Source organism: Asparagus officinalis, chromosome 8 (assembly GCF_001876935.1).
Source record: "Asparagus officinalis chromosome 8, Aspof.V1, whole genome shotgun sequence".
NCBI classification, from domain to species: domain Eukaryota; kingdom Viridiplantae; phylum Streptophyta; class Magnoliopsida; order Asparagales; family Asparagaceae; genus Asparagus; species Asparagus officinalis.
In genome coordinates, this window is record NC_033801.1 from 37,438,636 (window position 1) to 37,460,644 (window position 22,009).

Below are 22,009 nucleotides of genomic sequence, written 5' to 3' on the forward strand. Positions count from 1 at the left end.
GCCGCCGGCGGCGGAGGAGGTTGGGGAGGCTGGGGTTTCTCTTCCTTCACCGTTCTCTCAGATCTCCAGAAGGCCGCCGAAGAAATCTCTAAGAACGTACGTATCTCATGGATCAATCTTTAGTGCGTTTCCTCTTTTTAGAATCTAGGGCTTGGAATGATGATCGTACCTTAAATCAAACCCCTAACCTAATTTGGGATCAGGCTGTTGAAGTTGCGAAGAATGCAGCTAAAAGCATCACTGAAGCAGCAGAAGAAGATGCTTCTGCTACTGATCCAACACAAACGAAACGACGAGAACAAGAAGAAGAAGAAGGGAGCGACGGTGATGAGAGGAACAATAATGATACCCTTCGCAATTCTGCGCTTGATCGGTTGGAGAAAGCAAGCCAAGATACTCTGCTGGGCCAGGCAAGTCTAAGGATTGATATTTGATGCGCTTATATTTTCTTACTGAAGTTCTGATTTTATCTACATTGATTGATATGAGAAGCGTGGGCTTGCGTGCGTGTGTACAGGGTCTTAAGGTTATTGACGATTCAGTTGAGAGCTTCGCTTCGGGAGCATGGCTTGCCCTTGGTAGTGCTTTGAAAGGAGGCTCATCCCTGGTCCAAAAGTATGTAGCCATGAAATACCACATTTTTTGTGTCGAGTCGGTGTTTGTATCTTTACCTTTTATCTGCTTGTTGAGAACTTTATCTACTTGTTGTTACATTTGCATGTGGGTCTCTATCCGCTAAGCACTTATGTCTAGTTCTCAACTTGGTTTTGTAATGCTATACGTCCTAGTTTGGCCTAGCTGGTTGTCTTGGAAAGATAACCATTGTGGTATAGCAAATGAAGGTTACTGTGGTTTGGCACAGTCTCCCTTTGATTGTACGAGGGATGTTTAAAAAATCAAAATTGCAGATTTAATTGCTAAAACCTGATGATCAAATTTATTTGTAGTAAGTGTTTGTGGAGGAAGCTTGATCTCTCACATTTTTTCATATTTGAAATGAACTTGGGGTTTCCTACCACGATCACAAAATGGGGAGACTTTCCCTAACACGAGAGATGGAAAACATTCCCCCTGACTCGAGAGATAGCAAACTCTTGGGGTGGAAAAGCATCACTTTGGACCCGGGGTTTCCAAACCTGATTCATAAAGCCCACATATGACCTACCCCACACACTGAGCAGAACCCGCCCCTCTTGCAACCCTCTTTCTTGCTGTTGATCATGCCCTAGCCCAAGGAACTTCAACTATTTGTGCACTATACGCATAGGTGTTGGCAGTGAAAACTGCGAGTGAGAGATGCAAATATCTGTGGCTAGTCATTTTCGTATTGGAGTTGGGAAGCCCCGGATCCAAAATAGACCTCTTCAGTCGCCCAAATAGTGGAACATTCTGGCTCTCTGGCTGACTAGGCTCTTTTGACTGGGGTTTACTTGCTGACGTGCGAAAGTTTTACCCTCCATCCCTGATATGACTAAAACCTTGTTGTCTTTTTTAATAAAGTTGAACAGAATGTTTTGGTAATAAATTTAAAATTGTTTCTTAATTTCCTTCTACAAACTCTCATATTCAGGCATTTCCTACTTCTGATTCACCTTTGAGAATCTTGTTACAATAGCTTACTAAACCTGGAGGCACGGAAAAATGTTCCTGGATCACCTTCAAGTTGTCATGCTTGAGATGCACTTGCTGATGCTATCACTGTAGATTGTATCTTACCTATTCAGTCATTAGTCATATTCCTCCTACACACAAGTAACTTGCTTATTCGTACACTACCATAGTTACATATGGATAGTCTCTTACTAGCCACCTATGTTTGGTTATCCAATTGCTTCTCTGAGAATAAATGATATTAATATTTTATTGACTTTCTTTTTTAATTAAATTCTTCACTAGGACATGAAAAATGTTTTATGGCTATTAATTAAAAAAGGATATGGCACCATTGACGAAGCTGAATGGAGAAAAAGGATTTGTACGACCATCCCTTGATGTTTGGTGTTACAGCTTATCTAATACCCTTGATCAAAGCACAAATATTCATGCCTGCTTTAGTTTTGCTTATGATTCATGTTTTGCTATAAAAGTGGTAGCTCTCTTTTTCCAGATTGGAGCATTCTGCTGCTAACCTTGCTGATTCCATCCAGCATGGTGCCCTCCCTACAAATGCCACTTCTCTTGCTCCATCTATCATAGAGGTATATTTGCGCTGATGATCTGTCCGCTCTTTAACTTCATGTATTGCTGATTAATTCAAGTTTGCCTTGTATTAGACTGGTAAGTCTTTCACTACAAAGGGTATTGAAGCGCTTGAGCGAGTGAGCAAAGAGACAATGGAACTATTCATCTCTGAGACTGGTCTGGGAGTTGAAAAGAAAGAGGGTTTTGGTCGTCAAGCTGATGAAGAACAGCCTGAGGAAATTAGCTTTGATAGATGCTTTTATATTTATGGAGGTCCTGAACAGCTTGAGGTGTTGCATTCATTCTGAAACTTACTTGGCCTTTTCAGTACTTGCAATTGTTTTGATTGAATTTTTTTTCTTTTTCAAATGATTTCTTATGGCAGGAACTGGAATCACTGTCGAGCCATCATACCCTCTTGTTTAACAGAAGAAAAGCAAAGCTTTTACCCGAACAGAAATCCTTCTATGATGGGAAGCTTAAACAAATTCAGAAAATTCTGGATTTGGGCTCTGAAATAGAGGAAAATGGTGGAAACCCAGATAAAGGAAAAGATATAGAGACGGTAGATACTGTTAGTGGTATTGAGATGAAAAATCTACGTGACTGTAGTGTTAAGAAGGCTGCTGACATATCCGCAGGGTAATAACTTCTACATGTCGTGACTCTTAATGTGATAATCTTTTGTCTGCCTGTTAAATTTTATCAGTAAAAAATAAAAAGTTAACATAAGTTATCGATGCATTAATGAAATGTTATTTCTTTCTTGGTATGCAAGTTGTATGATTGAGATCAATCCTATTTAATGTGATACTCTCCACATGGCCATGATATTCAATACTGCAGTTATATCCAATGGTCATCTATTGAGGGCCAACATTAGGGGAACTTTAGGTTGGGTATTTACGCTACTAGGGCATCTCAAACGTGTCATTCATCACATTAATAGAAATCAAAGTTTTGAATGTCGGATGACGGCTTCATGTCGGATAGTAGAAATTGAGGATAGGTCGAGGGATTATGTATTAAGTATCAGATTGCCATATCGGATGGTGTGTATATGTGTAATATAATGCCCTAAATGCGATCTAAGCATACTTAATAAATTCTGTAGTCTAAACAAAAAGATCTGAGATTGAAGCTCCAGCCCTTGAACCCCCGTTGCACAATCTGTCAGAGAAATGAAGTTATTATATATATATATATATATAGTGATATATATAGATATATTAGTATCATATATATATGGTCATACTTATATATATATATGTGATATAGAAGGAGAGAGAGAGAGAGAGAGAGAGAGGAGAGAGAGAGAAGAGAGAGATGACAGGAAAGAGTAGGAGAGGACAAGAGGGAAGAAATACCATTTTTTGTGATTTCTTTGTGAAAATTGGAGCTCTGATGTGGCGATTTGGAGAGGATGATGAAAGGGAGAGAGAAAAAGAAGGAGCACACCATTTTTTTCTCTTTTTGCCCTAATCTGTAATGCTATTGGGTTTTTAACTGGAACAAAGGCTGAAAAAGGGTCAACTGTGTTTGGGTTTTGGGTACTAAACCCAAACCCGAACAGTTATAAACTTTGAAAAAACATACCATATCGGCCGATTTTTCAAGGCTGAAAAATTGACCAATATGTCCACAATTTTCCCCGATATGTCTGATATGGACTGCAAAAACAATCCATCTTCAAAAGGTTAAATCTGTGGTGCTCGGCCCCTAAGTCCGACATGTGTTTAAAACCATGATAGAAACCTGCATGAGAGTGAGGGTATCAACACAGAGAGGGTTTGAAGTGTCACAGAGGAAGATTTCCAACTTTAGTGGAATTTATGTTTTACCAGTATTTATCTTTTTTTAATCATTTTCAATTTTGAATTTCTAATCCTCCAGACAGATTCTATATAGCAACCCACGCTCCCTGTAGAGAAGGCTTAATTATGCACTGACTGATGATTACTGTATCCTTAACATTCACTCAAGTAATCATGTAATCGTCTTCAGTTGCAATTTAAATGTAAATGTCTTGGACAGATGCTGAGGGCATACATATATGTGCTTTATGATGCAAACGATTTTCGTTCATCTCTTTATTCTTCAGGCTGTTACAGTAGTTTACAATTTTTTCAATGAGAATAATGTTGTTATTTATGCTAAAACTTGATTATCAAAACGATTTATTTTTATAAAATAAGGCAGTTGTATTTTTAGTCTTCTTGGAAAAGATTTTCCAGTGTTTCTATAGTGGGTGATTTTCTTGTTTTGGGCTTTCATGGTGAACTTTATGAAAGCATGTGAAGTCTGATTACGCTGCACTGAAACATCAACAGTTTTAGTAAGAATCATATCCTGCTTTCCTTTTAGAACCCTCTGAGAAATAAAGGAATCTATGGGAAACCGTAGAGTCTAATGAAATTGTTTTCCTAGTCCTTGTTTAGTTTAACTGGTTATCAGGTAACTAAACTCAGCTTGTCTATAAACTGCTTCAAATTAGATTGCTACTAGATTCTATATGATTCTTGAAGTTGAATTGTGTCTGACATTACCATTCTTTTGTAAATCACTCTAAAATGAAGGCTCAACAAAGCTAATAGGCGATAAAATTTATTTGTTATCTGTATATATTGAACATCATCAATCTCATTTGATTGGGGGAAAAAAACAAGTTTTGCAGGTTTGCTGCTGTGCTTGGGGGGTTTGCTATTAATGAGATAATCCAACGAACCACTGGCAGACTCGATATGGTTCATGCAGAGGGGGTTCATGTATGCCTCTACTGGGATGAGCTAGGTTGTTTTATTTTTTTTCTTATCATTTTATGTATGACCAATTTATTTCTTGTGTAGAGACTCTCGGAGCTTTGTAGCTTTGCTTTGTCCCATCTTTTGATGCTTGGAAAATCGATCATCTCAAATGCAAATAAATTAAGGAGTGAAGAAACGGGAGATGATATTCTTAAGGTTGACTGGCCTGAGGATTCTGTTTCCAAAGCTAAAATCATCAGATCTAAGGCCCAATACATGTCTGCAGATGTGGAATTAGTTGCTAAGAGTTTTGTCACAGGTGCATCACTGTACTTTTTTCTTTTAGTTCGCCCATTTAAATGCTTTTCTAATATTGATAAACTTCATTAGAGGACACGAATATCTGGTTTGACAATTTGCGTCTAACTTGTAACGACACTTCATAATTTTTCGATTGTTCAAATTGCCTGGATTGTCATCACCATCACCACCACCACCACCACTATCATCGAAGACCTATCCCATAATAGGAGTTTTGTGTGGCCAATTATTCTGATGAATGTCAACTTTCTGTTAACACTTTATAAGTTACTATCAAATTCCTGTCATGAGACACCTATGTGATGTGGCCTAGATAACACAGACATGGCGTTTTGGTTGTCGCGTCTATGTCCGACACCTGTCGGAAACTGACTCTCCACGGACAGACCATGGACATATGTGGTTCAAAGAAAAACAGATTTTCCATTATTTATACCCTAAACTAGTTTCTCTGGTAATATTAGGTTCAAAACCAATTAATTTTTTAAGTCGAAAATTGAACCCATTATTAAATATGTGAAAAACACCTATTGTATTTGTATGATCCCATGTGGTCAAAAGTGAACATTTTATTGTTAAGTCTTATTCTTCGTTTGATTTAACTTGGTTCTTACTTGTTATATATAATTGAAAAAAATATACAACTGTTATTGGTATTTTTATTCAATATTTGATCATGTGTGTGTATATTATATACCATGTCCCCATATCCTACATTTTACAAATTTGTGTGTATTACATACCGTATCCCTGTATCCTACATTTAATTTGCCGTGTCCCGTGTCTGTATCCGTGTCTGTATTCGCGTCCGTGTCTGTGCTACCCAGGCAGTGGTGAAGTCATAAATTTTAGAAAGGGGGTTCAAAAATAGTTAAACACAATAACGTATAATTTTTTTTGCACGAATGATTAGCATCTAAACATCATTTAGACTTACAAAATCTTATTTCAAATTAGAATGCAGTTTGTATGTGATAGAATGTACAGAGTGGAATTAGAGAAAAAGAAGATTGCTACTTAGTAGCCTCTCCCCATCTATTTATATTAACGAAATGATGGTACAGGTAAATCCCTAACCTATGTGGGACTAAACCAAATAGAGACTAAACCCAAAGTACTCTTAACACTCCCCCTCAAACTGGAGTGTATACATCATACATACCCAGTTTGTCACAAATAAAATCCACCCGTGTTCTACCTAGTGGTTTGGTGAAAATATCAGCTAGCTTGTGTCCTGTTGACACATGTTTTGCTTCAATGACCTTCTCCATGAGTTTTTCATGAATTATATGACAATCAACTTCAATGTGTTTGGTTCTCTCATGAAATACGAGATTCTTAACAATATGGATTGCCGCCTTATTATCTCTATATAAGCTCATATGACACTCAGGAGGGAGTTTAATTTCAGTCAGTAAATCTCTGATCCATATCATCTATAACGTTACATTAGCCATGGCCCTATACTCCGATTCTGCACTCGAACGAGACACTATACTTTGTTTCTTACTCTTCCATAATGTAAGGTTTCCTCCAAGAAATACACAATAACATGTGGTCGATCTTCTATCGGAAGGACACCCTGCCCAATCTGCATCAGAAAAACCTGTCACCCTTATGTGTCTCTGATCTGTGTAGAGAAGTCCTCTTCCTGGAGCTTTCTTTAAATATCTCAAAATCCGCATTACGACATCAAAGTGAGTAGTTCTTGGTGTTGCTTCCTGGAGCTTTCTTTAAATATCTCAAAATCCGCATTACGACATCAAAGTGAGTAGTTCTTGGTGTTGATAGAAATTGGCTTACTACACTGACTGAAAATGTGATGTCAGGTCTGGTTACCTTCAAGTAGTTTAATTTTCCAACTAATCTCCTGTACCTCCCCACATCTTCAAGGAGCTCCCCCTGATCTGGTAGCAGTTTTGTGTTCACATCCATTGGAGAGTCAATACTCTTACATCCTAACATTCCAGCTTCTGATAGCAAATTAAGTACGTATTTTCTTTGTGACAGAAAAATACCTTTCTTTGATCTGGCCACTTCTATGCCTAGAAAGTACTTAAGAGAACCTAGGTCCTTAGTTTGAAAATGCGTCTGCAGATATTTCTTTAGGCTATCAATACCTTGTGCATCATCTCCTGTGATCACAATATCATCCACGTACATAACTAGTAATATCCTTTTTCCATCATGCATTCGCCAGAAGACGGAATAATCTTTTTCTGCACGATTAAGGCCAAACTCTCGAAGGACAGAGGCAAAACGACCGAACTAGGCACGGGGAGATTGCTTCAGACCATATAGTGATTTCTTTAGTCTGCAGACTTTCGTAGACTCCCCCTGAGTAACAAAACCTGGCGGTTGCTCCTATAGACTTCTTCTTCCAAAATTCCATGAAGAATAGCTGATGAATAGGCCAGTGATAGTTTGCAGCTAAAGAAATGAAAATGCGAACAAAAGTTATTTTTGCAACGGGCGAGAAGGTATCCACATAGTCTAAGCCATAAACCTGGGAGAAACCCTTGGTCACCAACCGAGCTTTTAATCTAGCAAGAGAGCCATCCGGATTAAGCTTAATAGTATTCATCCATTTGCAGCTAACTGCTATTTTGTCGGATGGTAGAGTAACCAATTCCCATGTCTTATTTTCAGTAAGGACAGTCATTTCCTCCTGCATTGCCTGAGTCCAATCTGGAACAGATAGAGCTTCTGACACATTTCTGAGAACCGAATATGAGTCCAGAGAAGAAATAAATGTTCGAAAGGAAGAAGAGAGATTAGAGTAAAAAACAAAATTGGAGACTGGATGATTAGTACAAGACCGTTTACCCTTACGAAGGGCAATAGGGAGATTCATATCTGAATCAGGAGTAGGAGCAGGATGAGTAGAGCTAAGTACATGACTTGTTTCCAAGGTTAGCGATGGCACATGAGTATGAGTGGAGCGACATGTATAGACCTGTAATGGTTCCTGAAATCTTAGTAGGTTCTTACCAATATTGTTCAATAGCGGCACAGTACCATTGGGTATGAGGTATCTTGTAGGAGTAGGTAATCGTAGTCGGCAATAGATGAAGGGAGAGATGAGGAATGACCAGGTAGGTGTTCAAAGAATGTAACATCGGCAGAGATTAGATAGCGGTTGAGAGAAGGACAGAAACATTTGTAACCTTTTTGAGTTCGAGAATAGCCAAGAAAAATGCCTTTGATAGAGCGAGGATCAAGTTTAGTTTTCGTAGGACTGTGGTTATGAACAAAGCATAGTGAACCAAAAATCTTTGTGGGTAAAGGGAATATGTCAGAAGTGGAATATAAGATACTGTAGGGAATCTTATTGTGTAAAACAGAGGATGACATTCGATTAATTAGATAGCAGGTAGTTAAAACAGCATCCCCCTAAATTTTTTTTGGAACATGACTATGAAATAATAAGGATCAAGCAGTATCAAGAAGATGCCTATTCTTGTGTTCAGCCACCCCATTTTGTTGAGGAGTGTAAACGTAAGATGATTGATGTAAAATACCATGATCGGCAAGAAAATTGGCAAATGAGGTTTCCAAATATTCTTTTGCGTTATTTGAGCATAAGGTTTTAATTTGAGTGTTGAACTGAGTCGTGATTTCTGAATAAAATATTCTAAAAATAGAAAACACTTCAGAACGAGATTTCAAAAGATAAATCCATGTAACACGTGAAAATTCATCCACAAAGCTAACAAAATATTTAAATCCCATTTTTGAATTTATTGAACATGGACCCCAAACATCAGAATGAACCAAATCGAATACTTAGTAGCTCGGTTATTGACTCGATTAGGAAACGACACACGATGGTGTTTTCCCAACTGACACGACTCACAATCAAAGGTGGAAATACTATTTAAAGAGGGCATAATTATTTTGAGATCAGGTAGAGATGGATGACCAAACCGACAGTGGTAATCAAGTGCAGATAAAGTACTGGTATAAGCCACATGATCAGAAGCCAACTCCAGCTCATACAAACCGTTCTGCTCACGTTCTGCCAATCGTCTTCCTCGTTACAAGATCCTGAAATAAACAATGAGTAGGAAAGAATGTCACAGTACAGTTTAAACATTTTGTATTTTGACTAACGGATAAAAGATTGTAAGGAAAACTAGACAGATAGAAAACAGATGACAAAGGAAGGTTAGAAGTAGGAATGGCCTTGCTAATGCCCTTAACTGCTGTGCGTGATCCATCAGCTAGAATGACATGGTTAGAAGCATTAGAGAAAGACGACAAAATATGACAGTTTCCAGTCATATGATCAGTAGCTCCTGAATCAATAATCCAAGGTTTAGACGAAGACGATGTGAGAGAAGATATACCTGCACGCGCAAGAGTAGCTGAGAAAGAGGAAGATTGTGCCTGTGAGTTCTGGTATTGCTGAAATAGCTGGAACTGCTCAAATTGATGTTGAAGTTGTTCATCGTGAAGAACAGATGTAGATGGTTGTTCGGTTTTAGTAGATGTGTCCTAAGAAGTCATATAGACACCACTTTTTGTCTTTTTCTTTTCAAGTTCCGAGCAATTGTATTTAGTGTGACCAGGTTGATGACAGTAATTACAAGTTATAGAAGTATCCCTGGGTGGATTTCCTTGGAGGAAACCTCCTCGTCGTCCTTTGTGACCTCGGTTGCCACCGTGGCCACCTGTGATCTCTAAATACCCACAGCCTCTATCACGGTCAGCAAAGTGTCCACCACGACCAGATGGAGACCAAGTTGATGACAGTAATTACAAGTTATAGAAGTATCCCCGAGTGGATTTCCTTGGAGGAAACCTCCTCGTCGTCCTTTGTGACCTCGGTTGCCACCGTGGCCACCTGTGATCTCTGAATACCCACGGCCTCTATCACGGCTAGCAAAGTGTCCACCACGACCAGATAGAGACATGCCCTGAGTGGCTAGAGCTGATCGGTCTAAGGTGGGTAATGGAGCTGAAGGTGTTGCTGGAATAGAACTTTTAAGAAAATGATAGGTTTCTGAAAGTGAGCTTACAGCAGAGCTACCCATAATCTGGGGCCTGACCGAGGAATAAACTGAATCAAGACCACCCAAATATGTGAGTACCATCAAGCGGTTCCATTGATTCTGCATTTGTTAGACGTCAGAAGTGATTGGAAAAATTTGTCGAAGTTCCTCAGCGAGACGGTTGAACTCTTCATAATAGTCATCAAAGGATGTGCCATCCTGTTTCTTACGGAATAGGTGTCTGAATCACCGTATAAGCTCTAGTGATGTTGCTGCTTCTGCTATAGAGAGATTGAAGAAAAGTCCATAGTTCATTGACAGTATTGCAATGCAAAACAAGGTCCTGTACTTTTGGTTCCATGGTAGTAAGGATCTGATGAAGGAGAATATTATCCTCCAATGTCCAAACATCTGTCGGTGGAGTAGGAGGATCGGACAACAAATGACTGGTCTTGCCTCGACTAGTCACGTAGATTTCAACAATTCTCTTCCATTGCAGGTAGTTGTTACCATCTAACTTCCGATCTGTAATCTTTCCAGCAAAGATCTCTGAAACTTTTGTCTGGACCAGCGGGTCTGCAATTTTGTTCTCAGCCGAACTGGTCATCATGAAACAGACGAATACAATCGAAACCCTCCTTGAGACAGATGTTAAAACAAGCAGATGCTTAAATCAACAAATCAAGCAGACATATCTATGTTACCCCGACACGGCTTTCTTGGTCCCATACCCGTGTCGGGTACGTTTTGGGTACGGATCCGCACCCAAATGGCAGAGACATGGCAATTACATGAGTGAGGGGGAAAAAATACAAAGCTGAAATTTCACGAAGGAAATATGCGCCTCGACGACGGAGGGAAGCTTCGAGAGGCGTCGACGAGGGTTGGGGAAGCTTCGATGGTGTCGGAGAAGCTTCGAGAGGTGTCTACGAGGGTCGGGGAAGATCTGACAGGCATCAATGAGGGTCGGTGAAGCTTCGACGGCGTCGGGGAAGATCCGAGAGGCGTCGACGAGGGTCGGAGAAGTGTCGACGGCGTCGGGGAAGATCCGAGAGGCGTTGGGGACGAGGTAGCTTTGATGAGGAACAGGGTTTCAGCAGCAAACTTTTTTGTGGCGGTGTCGGGGAATATTTGACGAGAATTAGGGTTATCATAAGTTGGGTTTGGGTTTTTCTTGACCCGTTTGTTTTTGTTTTACTTTTTTTTTGTTTTGAAATGGTTGGGCCGGTCCTTTAAGCAGCCCACTTAGTTAGGTCTGGGCTTTTAATGCTTGTATTTGATTATCTAGGTAATAATATTAGTTCTAAAATTGTAATTAAAGTAAAAATAGTTTTCTATTCTATTTCCTATGCAAGAAATATAGTTTTAACTTTTGGAATATCGATCTAAAGTGAATTATTTTATATATATAGTCGTGTTCCCGTACCCTACTTTTTACAAATTTGCCGTGTCCCGTACTCGTACCTAGGCAACCTTGAGACATATAGATCCGATTAGTTCTCCAATTCAGAAAAGGAGTTGTGGAAGCGATATCAACCCAAGAGAGAACTGGATTTTGTTTTTCACAAAACCCAAGCCAATCTCTATATTCTTGTGTCACGAAGGAAACAAGAACAGAAAGTGATATATCTCGTCAAAGTGAGATAAACACTATTCCTCGCATCAGTTCTAGGACTGACTCGATGAGGGACCTCTCATCAGCTCGAGGACTGACATGTTGAGGGAATCAAAGTGAGTAATTTTTTTATAAGATATTTATATTTTCATATCTAAAAAAAATTACAGTTAGAGGCGGCGACTTCGGCAGTGGCAGACAATCGCGTGTAGGCGTCGCAGGTGAGGCGTGTCGTCGTCGTCGGCAGGTGGAGGCAGCGACTTCAGCAGGTGGAGAGGTGGAGACGCATCCACAAATGCGGAGCCTGGAGATGGCGGATTCGTCATCGGAAGATGGAGGCTTGAGCGTCCGGCGTCGCGCTTCGACAGGTGGAAGCGACGGCGTCGTCGTCAGGTGGATGGCGAGCGGCGAGATCTGGTGGTGGGGTATTTTCGGCGAAGAGCACGAGAGAGAGGCGGCTAGGGTTTCTGAGATGGGTGAGGGTTTTTGAGTTTAGGGTTTCAGTGAGAGAGGGTCGGCTACAGTTTTTTTTGAATGATGGCTAGGGTTAGGGTTTAGGCTCTGATACCATGCTAGAATGTACAGAGTGGAATTAATGAAAAAGAAGATTGCTACTTAGTAGCCTCTCCCCATCTATTTATATTAACGAAATGATGGTACAGGTAAATCCCTAACCGATGTGAGACTAAACCAAAGAGAGACTAAACCCAAAGTACTCTTAACAGTATGAAAACATTTTTCTTGCCTTCACTTCATGGAGCCATTTCATGACATTTTCACCATCAATATTACAAAACATATCTTTTTCAGTATAAGACAACAAAGGATATAAAATATCAATCTTCCATTCAACCAACTTCTTAGCCATTAGTTTCTGAAAAATTATGAGTAACTATGTAAGGTATGTAGTTATCAAGTTGATTACTAAGCTCCATGTAATTTATTTCAGAAAAATACTTAGGATATAACTTGATTGATCGAATCAAAATTTCCTTACCAAAAAAAGAAAAGGAAGGACATGGTTCAAGATACGCCACACAAGAAAGCAGCTACATAGTCCATATTGTAACTATCAAAACAGTTGTTCCAATTCAACTATTGGGAATAAAATCCTATAGATATATTGAACAATTCAACTTGATGGAGAGAGGAGCCCAAAGGATTAAGTTTGAGAAAGTTGACGTATATATCTTATGCATTTTACTAGCTATGAAATTACGATTTAGCAAATTAACACTATATACTTTTTCTGTTATTCCAAGGGGCCAAGGCCCTCTTGGCCCTAATGTGGCTTCACCACTGCTTATGTGCCAGAGAAATGTGCACGATAACGGTTAATTGCTTGTTAGGCTAGGTTGTATATTGGGGACATTTTGATATAACATGCTGCACATACCCAGGTAAGGAAAATTTTAAAAATCCACTAGGATTCTCCACTGACACGGAAATTAATAATTCTTTGTTTTATGTGTATTTTTGTTAAGTGCAATAATGTATCACATCAGTATGTTAGGATTCATAGACATTTTTGGCAATTGATATTAAAACTAATCAGTGTTGTAAATAGCGACCAATAGCGGGGCTATAGCGACGCGAATAGCGGTCGCGGCCCTTCAGCGCTACGCGTAGGGGTTTCGTGGCTGGCTTAAGCGGGAAAATCCGCTATTCATTCGAATAGCGCGTAAAAGCGGATTTTAGCGGGTTTTCGCGGTTAAAAGCGGGTTTTCGCGGCTATTCATTCGAATAGCGCGTAAAAGCGGATTTTAGCGGGTTTTCGCGGTTAAAAGCGGGTTTTCGCGGTTAAAAGCGGATTTTCGCGGTTAAAAGCGGATTTTTATTGTTAAAAGCGGCTAAACCCGCTAAACCCGCTATCACACATATTATGATGCTATATTTCTTGAATTTCTTCATAGTTTCATTCATACAACAAGCTTATTAATTGTTATTTATTGATAATACAAGAAATTTACAACTAATTAAAATTTTAGATTTTTTTATGAATTTTCTTATTATTTAGGATATTTAAATATATTTAAATTTGACCGCTATTTGACTGTGCGCTATTTGTCGCGATTTCGCCGCAATAGCCCGATATAGCCTTAGCGGTACCTCGCCGCGACGCGCCGCGATCCGCTATCAGCAACCTTGAAACTAATGCATGGAAATCAATCCTATCTCATAAATATCTCAATCCTAATTGCTTAATGCATTTCACTTAATCACCATTCACATTGTTTTAAATATCCACGACATGGCTGATGTATCGGGCTGATATGTCCTTTTATAAGGTTTTTTACACAATGATGGTCTCAATATTCTTTATCGTTTTTTGGGAATTATGGGTGATATACTCTTGACATTGCCGATATATCAACTAATATGTTGGCTGATATGCCCTTTTATTTGGTTTGTCGTAGAACAATATATTGCTTTTGGCAATTTTAGGGTGATATATCATGATTTTTTTGATATAACAAGTGACATTTGAGCTTCAAAAAAATTGATTGAACTATTGCAATGCTGATTTGGACTTTTAATAGTTTTAAAAGATTGGTTATTGATCCTAAATATATATTATTTACAATTTTGTATGCTTAAATTTCATTAGGTATGTTTAAATAACATTTTGGGACAATATATTATATATGCACGTCATTCAATATGTCACTCCAATATTTACTATATATCCCCGATATCCGTAATTCTATATGGATTTTGGTTGTTTGATATTTCCCCGATATCCAATATTTAAAACTTGACCATTCATCATTTTTAAAATGAAACCTATATTAAACAAGATGAATCCTATTTAGAACTTTTATGATACTGGTCTTCTTTGTCTCAATTATTTTTATACCAATGTGGCTTGGAGGTTGTAGCTTTCTTCCATGCTTCTAGATGTCAGAAGGGGTGAGAAGACAGTAGGAGATGCAAATAGAGAAGAGATGGGAGTAAAGGGTATAAGAACTAAGGAAGAACATGGGATTTGGCATAAATCGAATAAACTTGTACGTTGGTGGGCTAGAGATTTGACTGATCGGAGCTGCTACTTCATGGCATCATTTCTGATCCATTAGACTAAGAAAAGAACAATTTTTCACTTCAGCCTCATTTCAATTTTTTTATTGAAATCGACCCCTTTTTTTATTTACCAAAACCGACCCGATTTCTTGATTAGCTTCTTAATCACCTTCCTAAACAGTCGGGGTTGTCAACCCCGACTATTTAGGATATTAATTTTTAGGGTTTAAGGCTTCTAAGTAGGGTTTAACACCCTCCTAAATAGTCGGGGTTGCAACCCCACTGTTTAGGAAGGTGATTAAGCTGCTAATCAAGAAATCGGGTCGGTTTTGATAAATAAAAAAAAGGGTCGATTTCAATAAAAATAAAATAAAATGGGGCTGAAGTGAAAAATTGTTCCTAAGAAAAGGGTCCAAGAATTCTTAGAAATCTGTTCATCCAAATTGTCTGTGCAAGTACCTGTCATGTATCCAGGTCCTGCTTTAAAGTGGATGTCTTTCTTGATTTTGTATTGTACTATGCCGATACAAATTGACCTATAAGTTCTAAGAACTTTATTTTACTGGGAAATTGGTATCTTATGCCTATCTATAGAGTATAGAGGCAAGATATAGGGGTCACATCAAATATGTTATTCGGACATAATATAAACTTTTTAGTTTATATAGGATTTACATCGTATATTTTTTGGACATAATATAAACTTTGGTTAGTTATATTTTTAGTTATTATAATAATCTGTAGCAGCCTTATGTTAGAAAAGGCAATATTATATGTAGGATTAGTTTTTTTATATGCTTGATCAAATCTTTTGAAGATCTGGTTGGAATCTTAGAGAATAAGTTTTGGTTTATTGTAATGACATATCTTGTGTAAATGAAATATAAAACTATAAAGAGGTGATATGTTTGCTGTTGTTTTGTGATGGTATGATTCATTTTATTTCTAGAATAGATCTGTGAAGACCAGAATTCCAACCACATAGAGATCAGGTTGTAATCTTGAATTCTAAAATTGTCAATAATTTATGCTGCTAAAAGACATTAAGTTTTAATTCAGGTTTGTAAAATTTGTCAGCAATACCTAATGCAAAGTGTATCATTGAAATTCTCTGCCTCAAGCTTTTCCTTTAACATTTTAGATGGCAAACTTATTTGAAAGGAATTATGCTGTGATGACCAAGAGATCACATCCTAAGTGAATCTTCTTTAGTTTGATTCCCACAATCTGCAATAGGGGCGTTCCCAGGAGATTTTTCTGTGATAATTTGCTGTTGTGTGGTGGAGTGGGACATCTATACTTGAAGGATTAGGCAGATGCTCAAATAGATCTGAACATCCTCATTAGCCAGAAATAGTTATTTATAATAGTAGAATCACTGATGTTAGGACTCCTATAACTTGCTTTAAACTCCTTGTTATTAGCAAAGCAATCTCAGCCACCTGATCCAAAATTGTTAAAATCACAATGAACTGCAAAGCTGAACAAGTATATGGCTTCATGACAAAAACTTGCATACTAAAAACAAATAATATATATCAGAAGTTATACGTGATAATTCTCACTTGAAAGTTACTTAATATTCAATTACATGAATAAAGAGACATGCGATGTATATGAATGGTTCAAGTTTTAACTTAAATTTCTGATGTATAGAAAATCTATTTTTGCTTGCATGCGTTTAACACCTCATATTCCCAATTGACATAGGTCAAACACTATACATTACGCACAAGAATGAGAACCATATTTATACTTGAGGTTAGGTTTACAATGACACTGTGTAACCAAATCAGCAACCTCATGATATAGGGAGTTCACCATGAAGCGTAACACTGCATATTTAATTTCTGTTCATACCGGCATATGATGTTAAGATACATAACACAAGCCAAATATTTTAATATGTAAAAGAAACACCTGTTTTATGTATCAGTATATTCATCTGTGTCTTAATGAAGTCTCCTTGGAACCACCTGCTCATGTGTATGACCTGTATAATCGATAAAAGAAAATGAATTATTGTGAAATGTCTGCAATCATCATTGTTGCATAAACTAGATAGATCAAGATGTAATTAATGTACATATTTAATTTGTATTCATAATGGCATATGAATATTAGATGCACACAAGACAAAATATTAAACTTGTAAAAGAACGCCTTGTATAAATGTACATTCATCCGAATGAAATTTCATGGTAACCACCTGCTCATGTGTATACCTCATGGATAATCATATGAGCAAATGAATTATTACGAAATGTATGCAACCATCATTCTTGCGTTATCTAGATAAAGTCAGAATATAATTAAGTTGATTATTTTACTGGCCTCCGTGCTGTTTCTTCATCCAAATACACCACTAGACATAAACCATGACCGTATCCTCAATTTATCACAAAACTCACATAAGTACTTGGCCTGATTTCACACACCTGTGAGAGAGAGAGAGAGAGAGAGAGAGAGAGAGATAGAGAGAGATTCTTATAAGGACGGTATGGGAATTTGAAACTAGCGCAAGCATTCTTCTTAGTAAAGCTGGGATGTGGCACTTTCATATTCTCTCTTCATTTCAAGCTGTCTTATACATTTTTTTAACGCGAAATCTAGGTATCTCAGAAATAATTGAAGCTTATGAAGCGGCGATACAAACTGCCTCAGATTCTGCTGATGGTCATCAGGAGAATAATATCAAGGGAAAAGCAACTATGATCTCCAATAATCTCCGTGCTGACCAATCCACTGCCCTTGGAAAGATCCAGGAAGCGCTCCAGTATCTGGCATATGTAGTTATTTCCACCTCTATGCCAACTGTATGAAATATGAAGAAAACTTTAATCGTGTACCCTCCATAAAATGTACATATTCATTTTCTTTTCTTCCTACGTCCTAGAATTCAAATGATTCTTTAGAGTTGTGAATTATGCATTGTGGACTAGTTGGAATATTGATATGGTATGGATTGCCAGGTATTCGAGACTATGATACGGGTAGCTGTTCGTAGAGATCCATAATTGTCCGTATTTAACTCATCTGCAACCCCAAGGCTTGATTTATGACAATCTAGTTTGCGACACTTTAGAAAGATGGGGTTTGGTACTAAGTCCATGTACAGAGGATGAAAAGATATTGCCTATACATTCTCTAATAACATGAGAATGACTATTTATGGAGTTGTGACCTCCAGTGCAACACATATTTGCTGATCGAATGCAAAATATCAATCTGACCTACCCAATTCCAAAATGCTCAACATACCTGCAAAATGCTTGGAGAAGAGAAACATACACATATCGTGTCTGTTGCGGTTAGATTCATCATGTTATTCAATGATTAATAAAATCATTCAACCCAATCAGGTTTTAGTATGCTCAAGGTGGCGAGAATCTGACTTCCTATCACAATATCTCGTTACTCACAACATCATTGACATCATCATCAGCCCATCTAAGTGCGGCCCATTGATTCTTGTCATATAAGTATGCAGACATGAAAAGCTACAGGCTCCTGTCTTCCAATACAACCATATACACTTCAGACTCAAAAGACAATGCCAAACAAAAACGAAAATACTAATTAGAATTGGCTCTCTCTCCCTCTCTCTCTCTCTATATATATATAGAGTCCAACAACACAGTTTCATAATCGCACTACAAATTAAACCGTGCCAATTTTCCGCTAAAAAGGACTTAATTAGTTAGGTTTAAAGAATTTCAGCTTGAGCCCACTATTCACCATGCTCCAAATGCCACCAGCAGAGAAAGCTAAGCTGAAAACAATCCCCAAAATCCCAAGGCCCCAGTTCAAATACCAGCTGAAGCTAAACCTTTGAGGCTTCTTTATAAGAACCCACATAAAGCAAGGATATGCAAATGTCACGGGGAGAGTGAGACCACCCAGAAGACCAGCAAGACTTGAGAGAAATGGCAATGCAACTCCAATGAAGAATGAGATGAATCCATAGAATACACGGAAACCAGAGCGAACCCAGATCGAACATGGGCGATTGGTTCGGCTTGTGTACCCGGCTTCAAAACTGTCAAATACTGGCATGGAGTATATTTGAAAACTGCTGAGGCAGTTGAATACAACTAAGAGGGAAGTTGTTGCGAGGAGACCCCTCGATATGTCTTGGCTGTGGAATATGTAGAGGGCATTCAGCATTCCTCCTGCTGGCATCTGCAAGAAAAATTGAAAATGTCAATAAGACTGGGCGGTCACAACCTTAAAAGAAAATAAAATAATGGGTATGAGGTGGCATCTCATTTTACTAAATGAGCTGCCGAGGGATAGGTCAGTGGTAGGAACAGGTCAGTGGTAGGAACGTGTTTTTCATAGCGGAGCAAGTCGACCTCACCACTTTTATTTCTTGGTAGCTCATTTTGCTAACGATGTTTCAGCTTATAAACAATATCCTAAAAAAATAGAAATTACTGGTTACGTGCAGTAAACTTACAAGGTTTCCATAGGCCCAGAAACCACCTATTGCGATTGGGAATAAGCACATTGCAATCAGAATATACGCCACCTTGACTCCTCTCCACATTGGTATATGAGCAGGATGCTTAAATGTTGATGGCATTGTTGCCTATATGTAGTATCAATTTTGAAGACCACTTCATTAGCACGTGAAAAATTTGACATAATATAAAAGCTCAAATGCTCAAAACTAAAAGTTTGGTAAAGATAGTAATATATGTCCTTGCAAACACAATCACACATAAATATGACCCAAAAAAAAAAAGAAATAAAAAACTTTATAAGCAATTAGACTATTTAAAGGTGGAAAGAAAACCAATGGAGAGTTCTATAAAATATAGTATAGGGAAGGAGAGGATGACATCTGACATATCATGAGACTTGATGCACATATCACTAATGTTTATTAATGCAGTAACTATCCTCAATCAGTGCAATTGTGACTGTCCTGACAGTGACTGCATTGATAGACATGTGATTGCTCTGATACGTCTAACGTCATCCTCTCCTTCCCTATACGGCTATACTATATATTCTATAGAGGGCCCTCTATAGGGTGTTTTTCCCATTTAAGAGACAACTACGCAATTAGACAATTTAGGTGACAAGAATGTATATACCTGAATCTCCAATACTAGATTGTGCCCTCTGAATGCAAATGCAATTATGCCAAATGCATTAAGTATTGAGAAAACCGATGCACTGGACGTGGGTGATTTCAGAGGCTGGTATGATATAGAAGGAGGCCTTGTTTGGCTAACAGATAGTACCCATATCATAGTTGCATAAGTTATTGCAGTTATGGCTCCCACTAGAGAGAGCCCGGCAATAGAATTCAGGTTTGGTAGTTGAGAGAGAACAATGCACAAAGAGGTAAATACTAGATACCACTCAACAGTAGTCAAAGGGTTTGATGAGCAGATAGGTCCACAGACTATCTCAAAGAAGAGCTTCATGGTTTCCCCTCCGATTAGTATCAGTGCTGTTGCAGTCCCAGCTGATAGATAAACAGTCGGGAAAAGAGCTAGCCAAACACCTAATCTTTCGCCTGAAAAAAGGGAAAAAGACATTGTAAATCTAATAAAGGTGGTGGTGAAAGTAGAATAAAAGATTTATACAGTCATCCACAAAGATACAGGCTTTGTTGTTGTTGCTGGTGTCATTGTTCTGACAGTGATGTATAAATATTTAATTACTTTGTGTGTATAAACAAGGCACTGCCACTTATAGCAAAGTATAAAGAGTGAGTGCTAACTATTGCTATACTTGGTTTTGTTATAATGTGTGAATAATAAAATCATTATTAGGTACAATATAGAATCGTAAAGATTTGCTCAATTGTTAGTTGAAGTTTACTTGCCCCATTTTTGTTGAACAATCACTTACAAGCATTCTATGTTTAATCCAATCCCCTCAACACATCTTTTTTTATTCTTTTGAATCAAATAAAGAATAAGCCAGTCACCAGTGATCTCACTCCCCCCAGTACATGCACAAGCATATTGCAGGAAGAAAGGAAAAAAAAATTTGTTGACTTTATCACCACATGTATATCTCATGTACTAGAAAATATGGTATTCACATTAATAATCTTTAGATGCAAAAGCATAATTGATTGTGTTATTCATGAAGACAACTGCTGACCCATTTTGTCCAAATTTGTTAATCATTCATCCGTTCCTTTGCTTCTGTTCAACTCAAGATGTACAATATCTATTTACTAGCTGTCCTAGGACAGATCAGATAAAATCCTAGACAGATTATGCTCTTCTGGGATGCCACCTAAAGCAGATCATATCTCTGTAGTGTTGCTAGAGTACCGCCATGAAGGAACAAAAAATTTCTCAAGACATTGAAACCACAACTTCACCCTGATGCCAACAACTTCCTATTCCCACTTTAAACATTTCATTTGCAGAAAAATCGTCATCCTGTAAATTTCTAGCATCTATAGTGCTTTACTCTCTGTTGTCGTTAACTAGTTTATGAGATTTCAAGAACTTGTTTAGGACTGTTATTCATGAAAGAATTTATTTCCCTAGTTTTATTTGATGTTTATCTATCTCATTTATTATCAACAATATCCTTTCCCGTAGCTTTTCGAGATTTCCTTAATCCTATTTTGAAGATATAAGCAATTTGAAACTAACCAACAAGACCCTAACTTCGCAGTGAAAACCTTATCTGACCTAGCTAAAATCAATGTGGACCTTTGAGTTTATGGCGATAGTCATAGGCACAATATTTTATTTTTTAGATACTGGTCCTTAAATCTTTCATTTATTTAAATGGGTTTTGCTAAACGTTGCCTGAATGCCTCATTTGGTAGGCAGGAATAGAGTGAAGTGAGAATAGAATGAAGCAAGGAATTGAATGAAATTAATGTGAGAATAGAATGTTCATTTGCATTCTCATGTTTGAGTACAACTTAAAGAATGAAGTGAGAATGGACATATTTTTTATTTTTTTATTCCTACATAACTGGGAATGCCCATTCCTTACCATCTTATTGGGAATGCTCCATTAAGGGAAATTGAGAACGAGCATTCTAACTCAAAAAAGAGGTTGTGTTTAGTAGGAAGGAGTGAGAAGTGAGAATTGTTATCCTATCCCCACTCATTCCCGTGTACCAATTAAGGCCTAAGTGCCAT

The 22,009-nt window shown here is 37.9% G+C and overlaps 2 protein-coding genes across 2 annotated transcripts in view; one reads left to right on the forward strand and one right to left on the reverse strand.

The window, feature by feature from the left end:
- LOC109821145 lies at positions 1 to 17,884 on the forward strand (the record flags this gene model as incomplete). The annotated part of the gene is made up of 9 exons (XM_020387338.1): positions 1 to 96; positions 204 to 410; positions 518 to 615; positions 2,108 to 2,198; positions 2,274 to 2,471; positions 2,567 to 2,823; positions 4,856 to 4,946; positions 5,028 to 5,244; positions 17,490 to 17,884. Coding segments are annotated over 9 exons (1,464 nt in total), but the record flags the coding sequence as incomplete, so codon positions are not given.
- LOC109821146 (lysine histidine transporter-like 8) overlaps positions 18,254 to 22,009 on the reverse strand; it is a 20,812-nt gene continuing 17,056 nt past the window's right edge. Inside the window, 3 exon segments of the mRNA XM_020387339.1 lie at positions 18,254 to 19,058; positions 19,336 to 19,467; positions 19,979 to 20,406. Coding sequence (XP_020242928.1) covers positions 18,573 to 19,058; positions 19,336 to 19,467; positions 19,979 to 20,406 — 1,046 coding nt within the window. The 3' untranslated portion in view covers positions 18,254 to 18,572.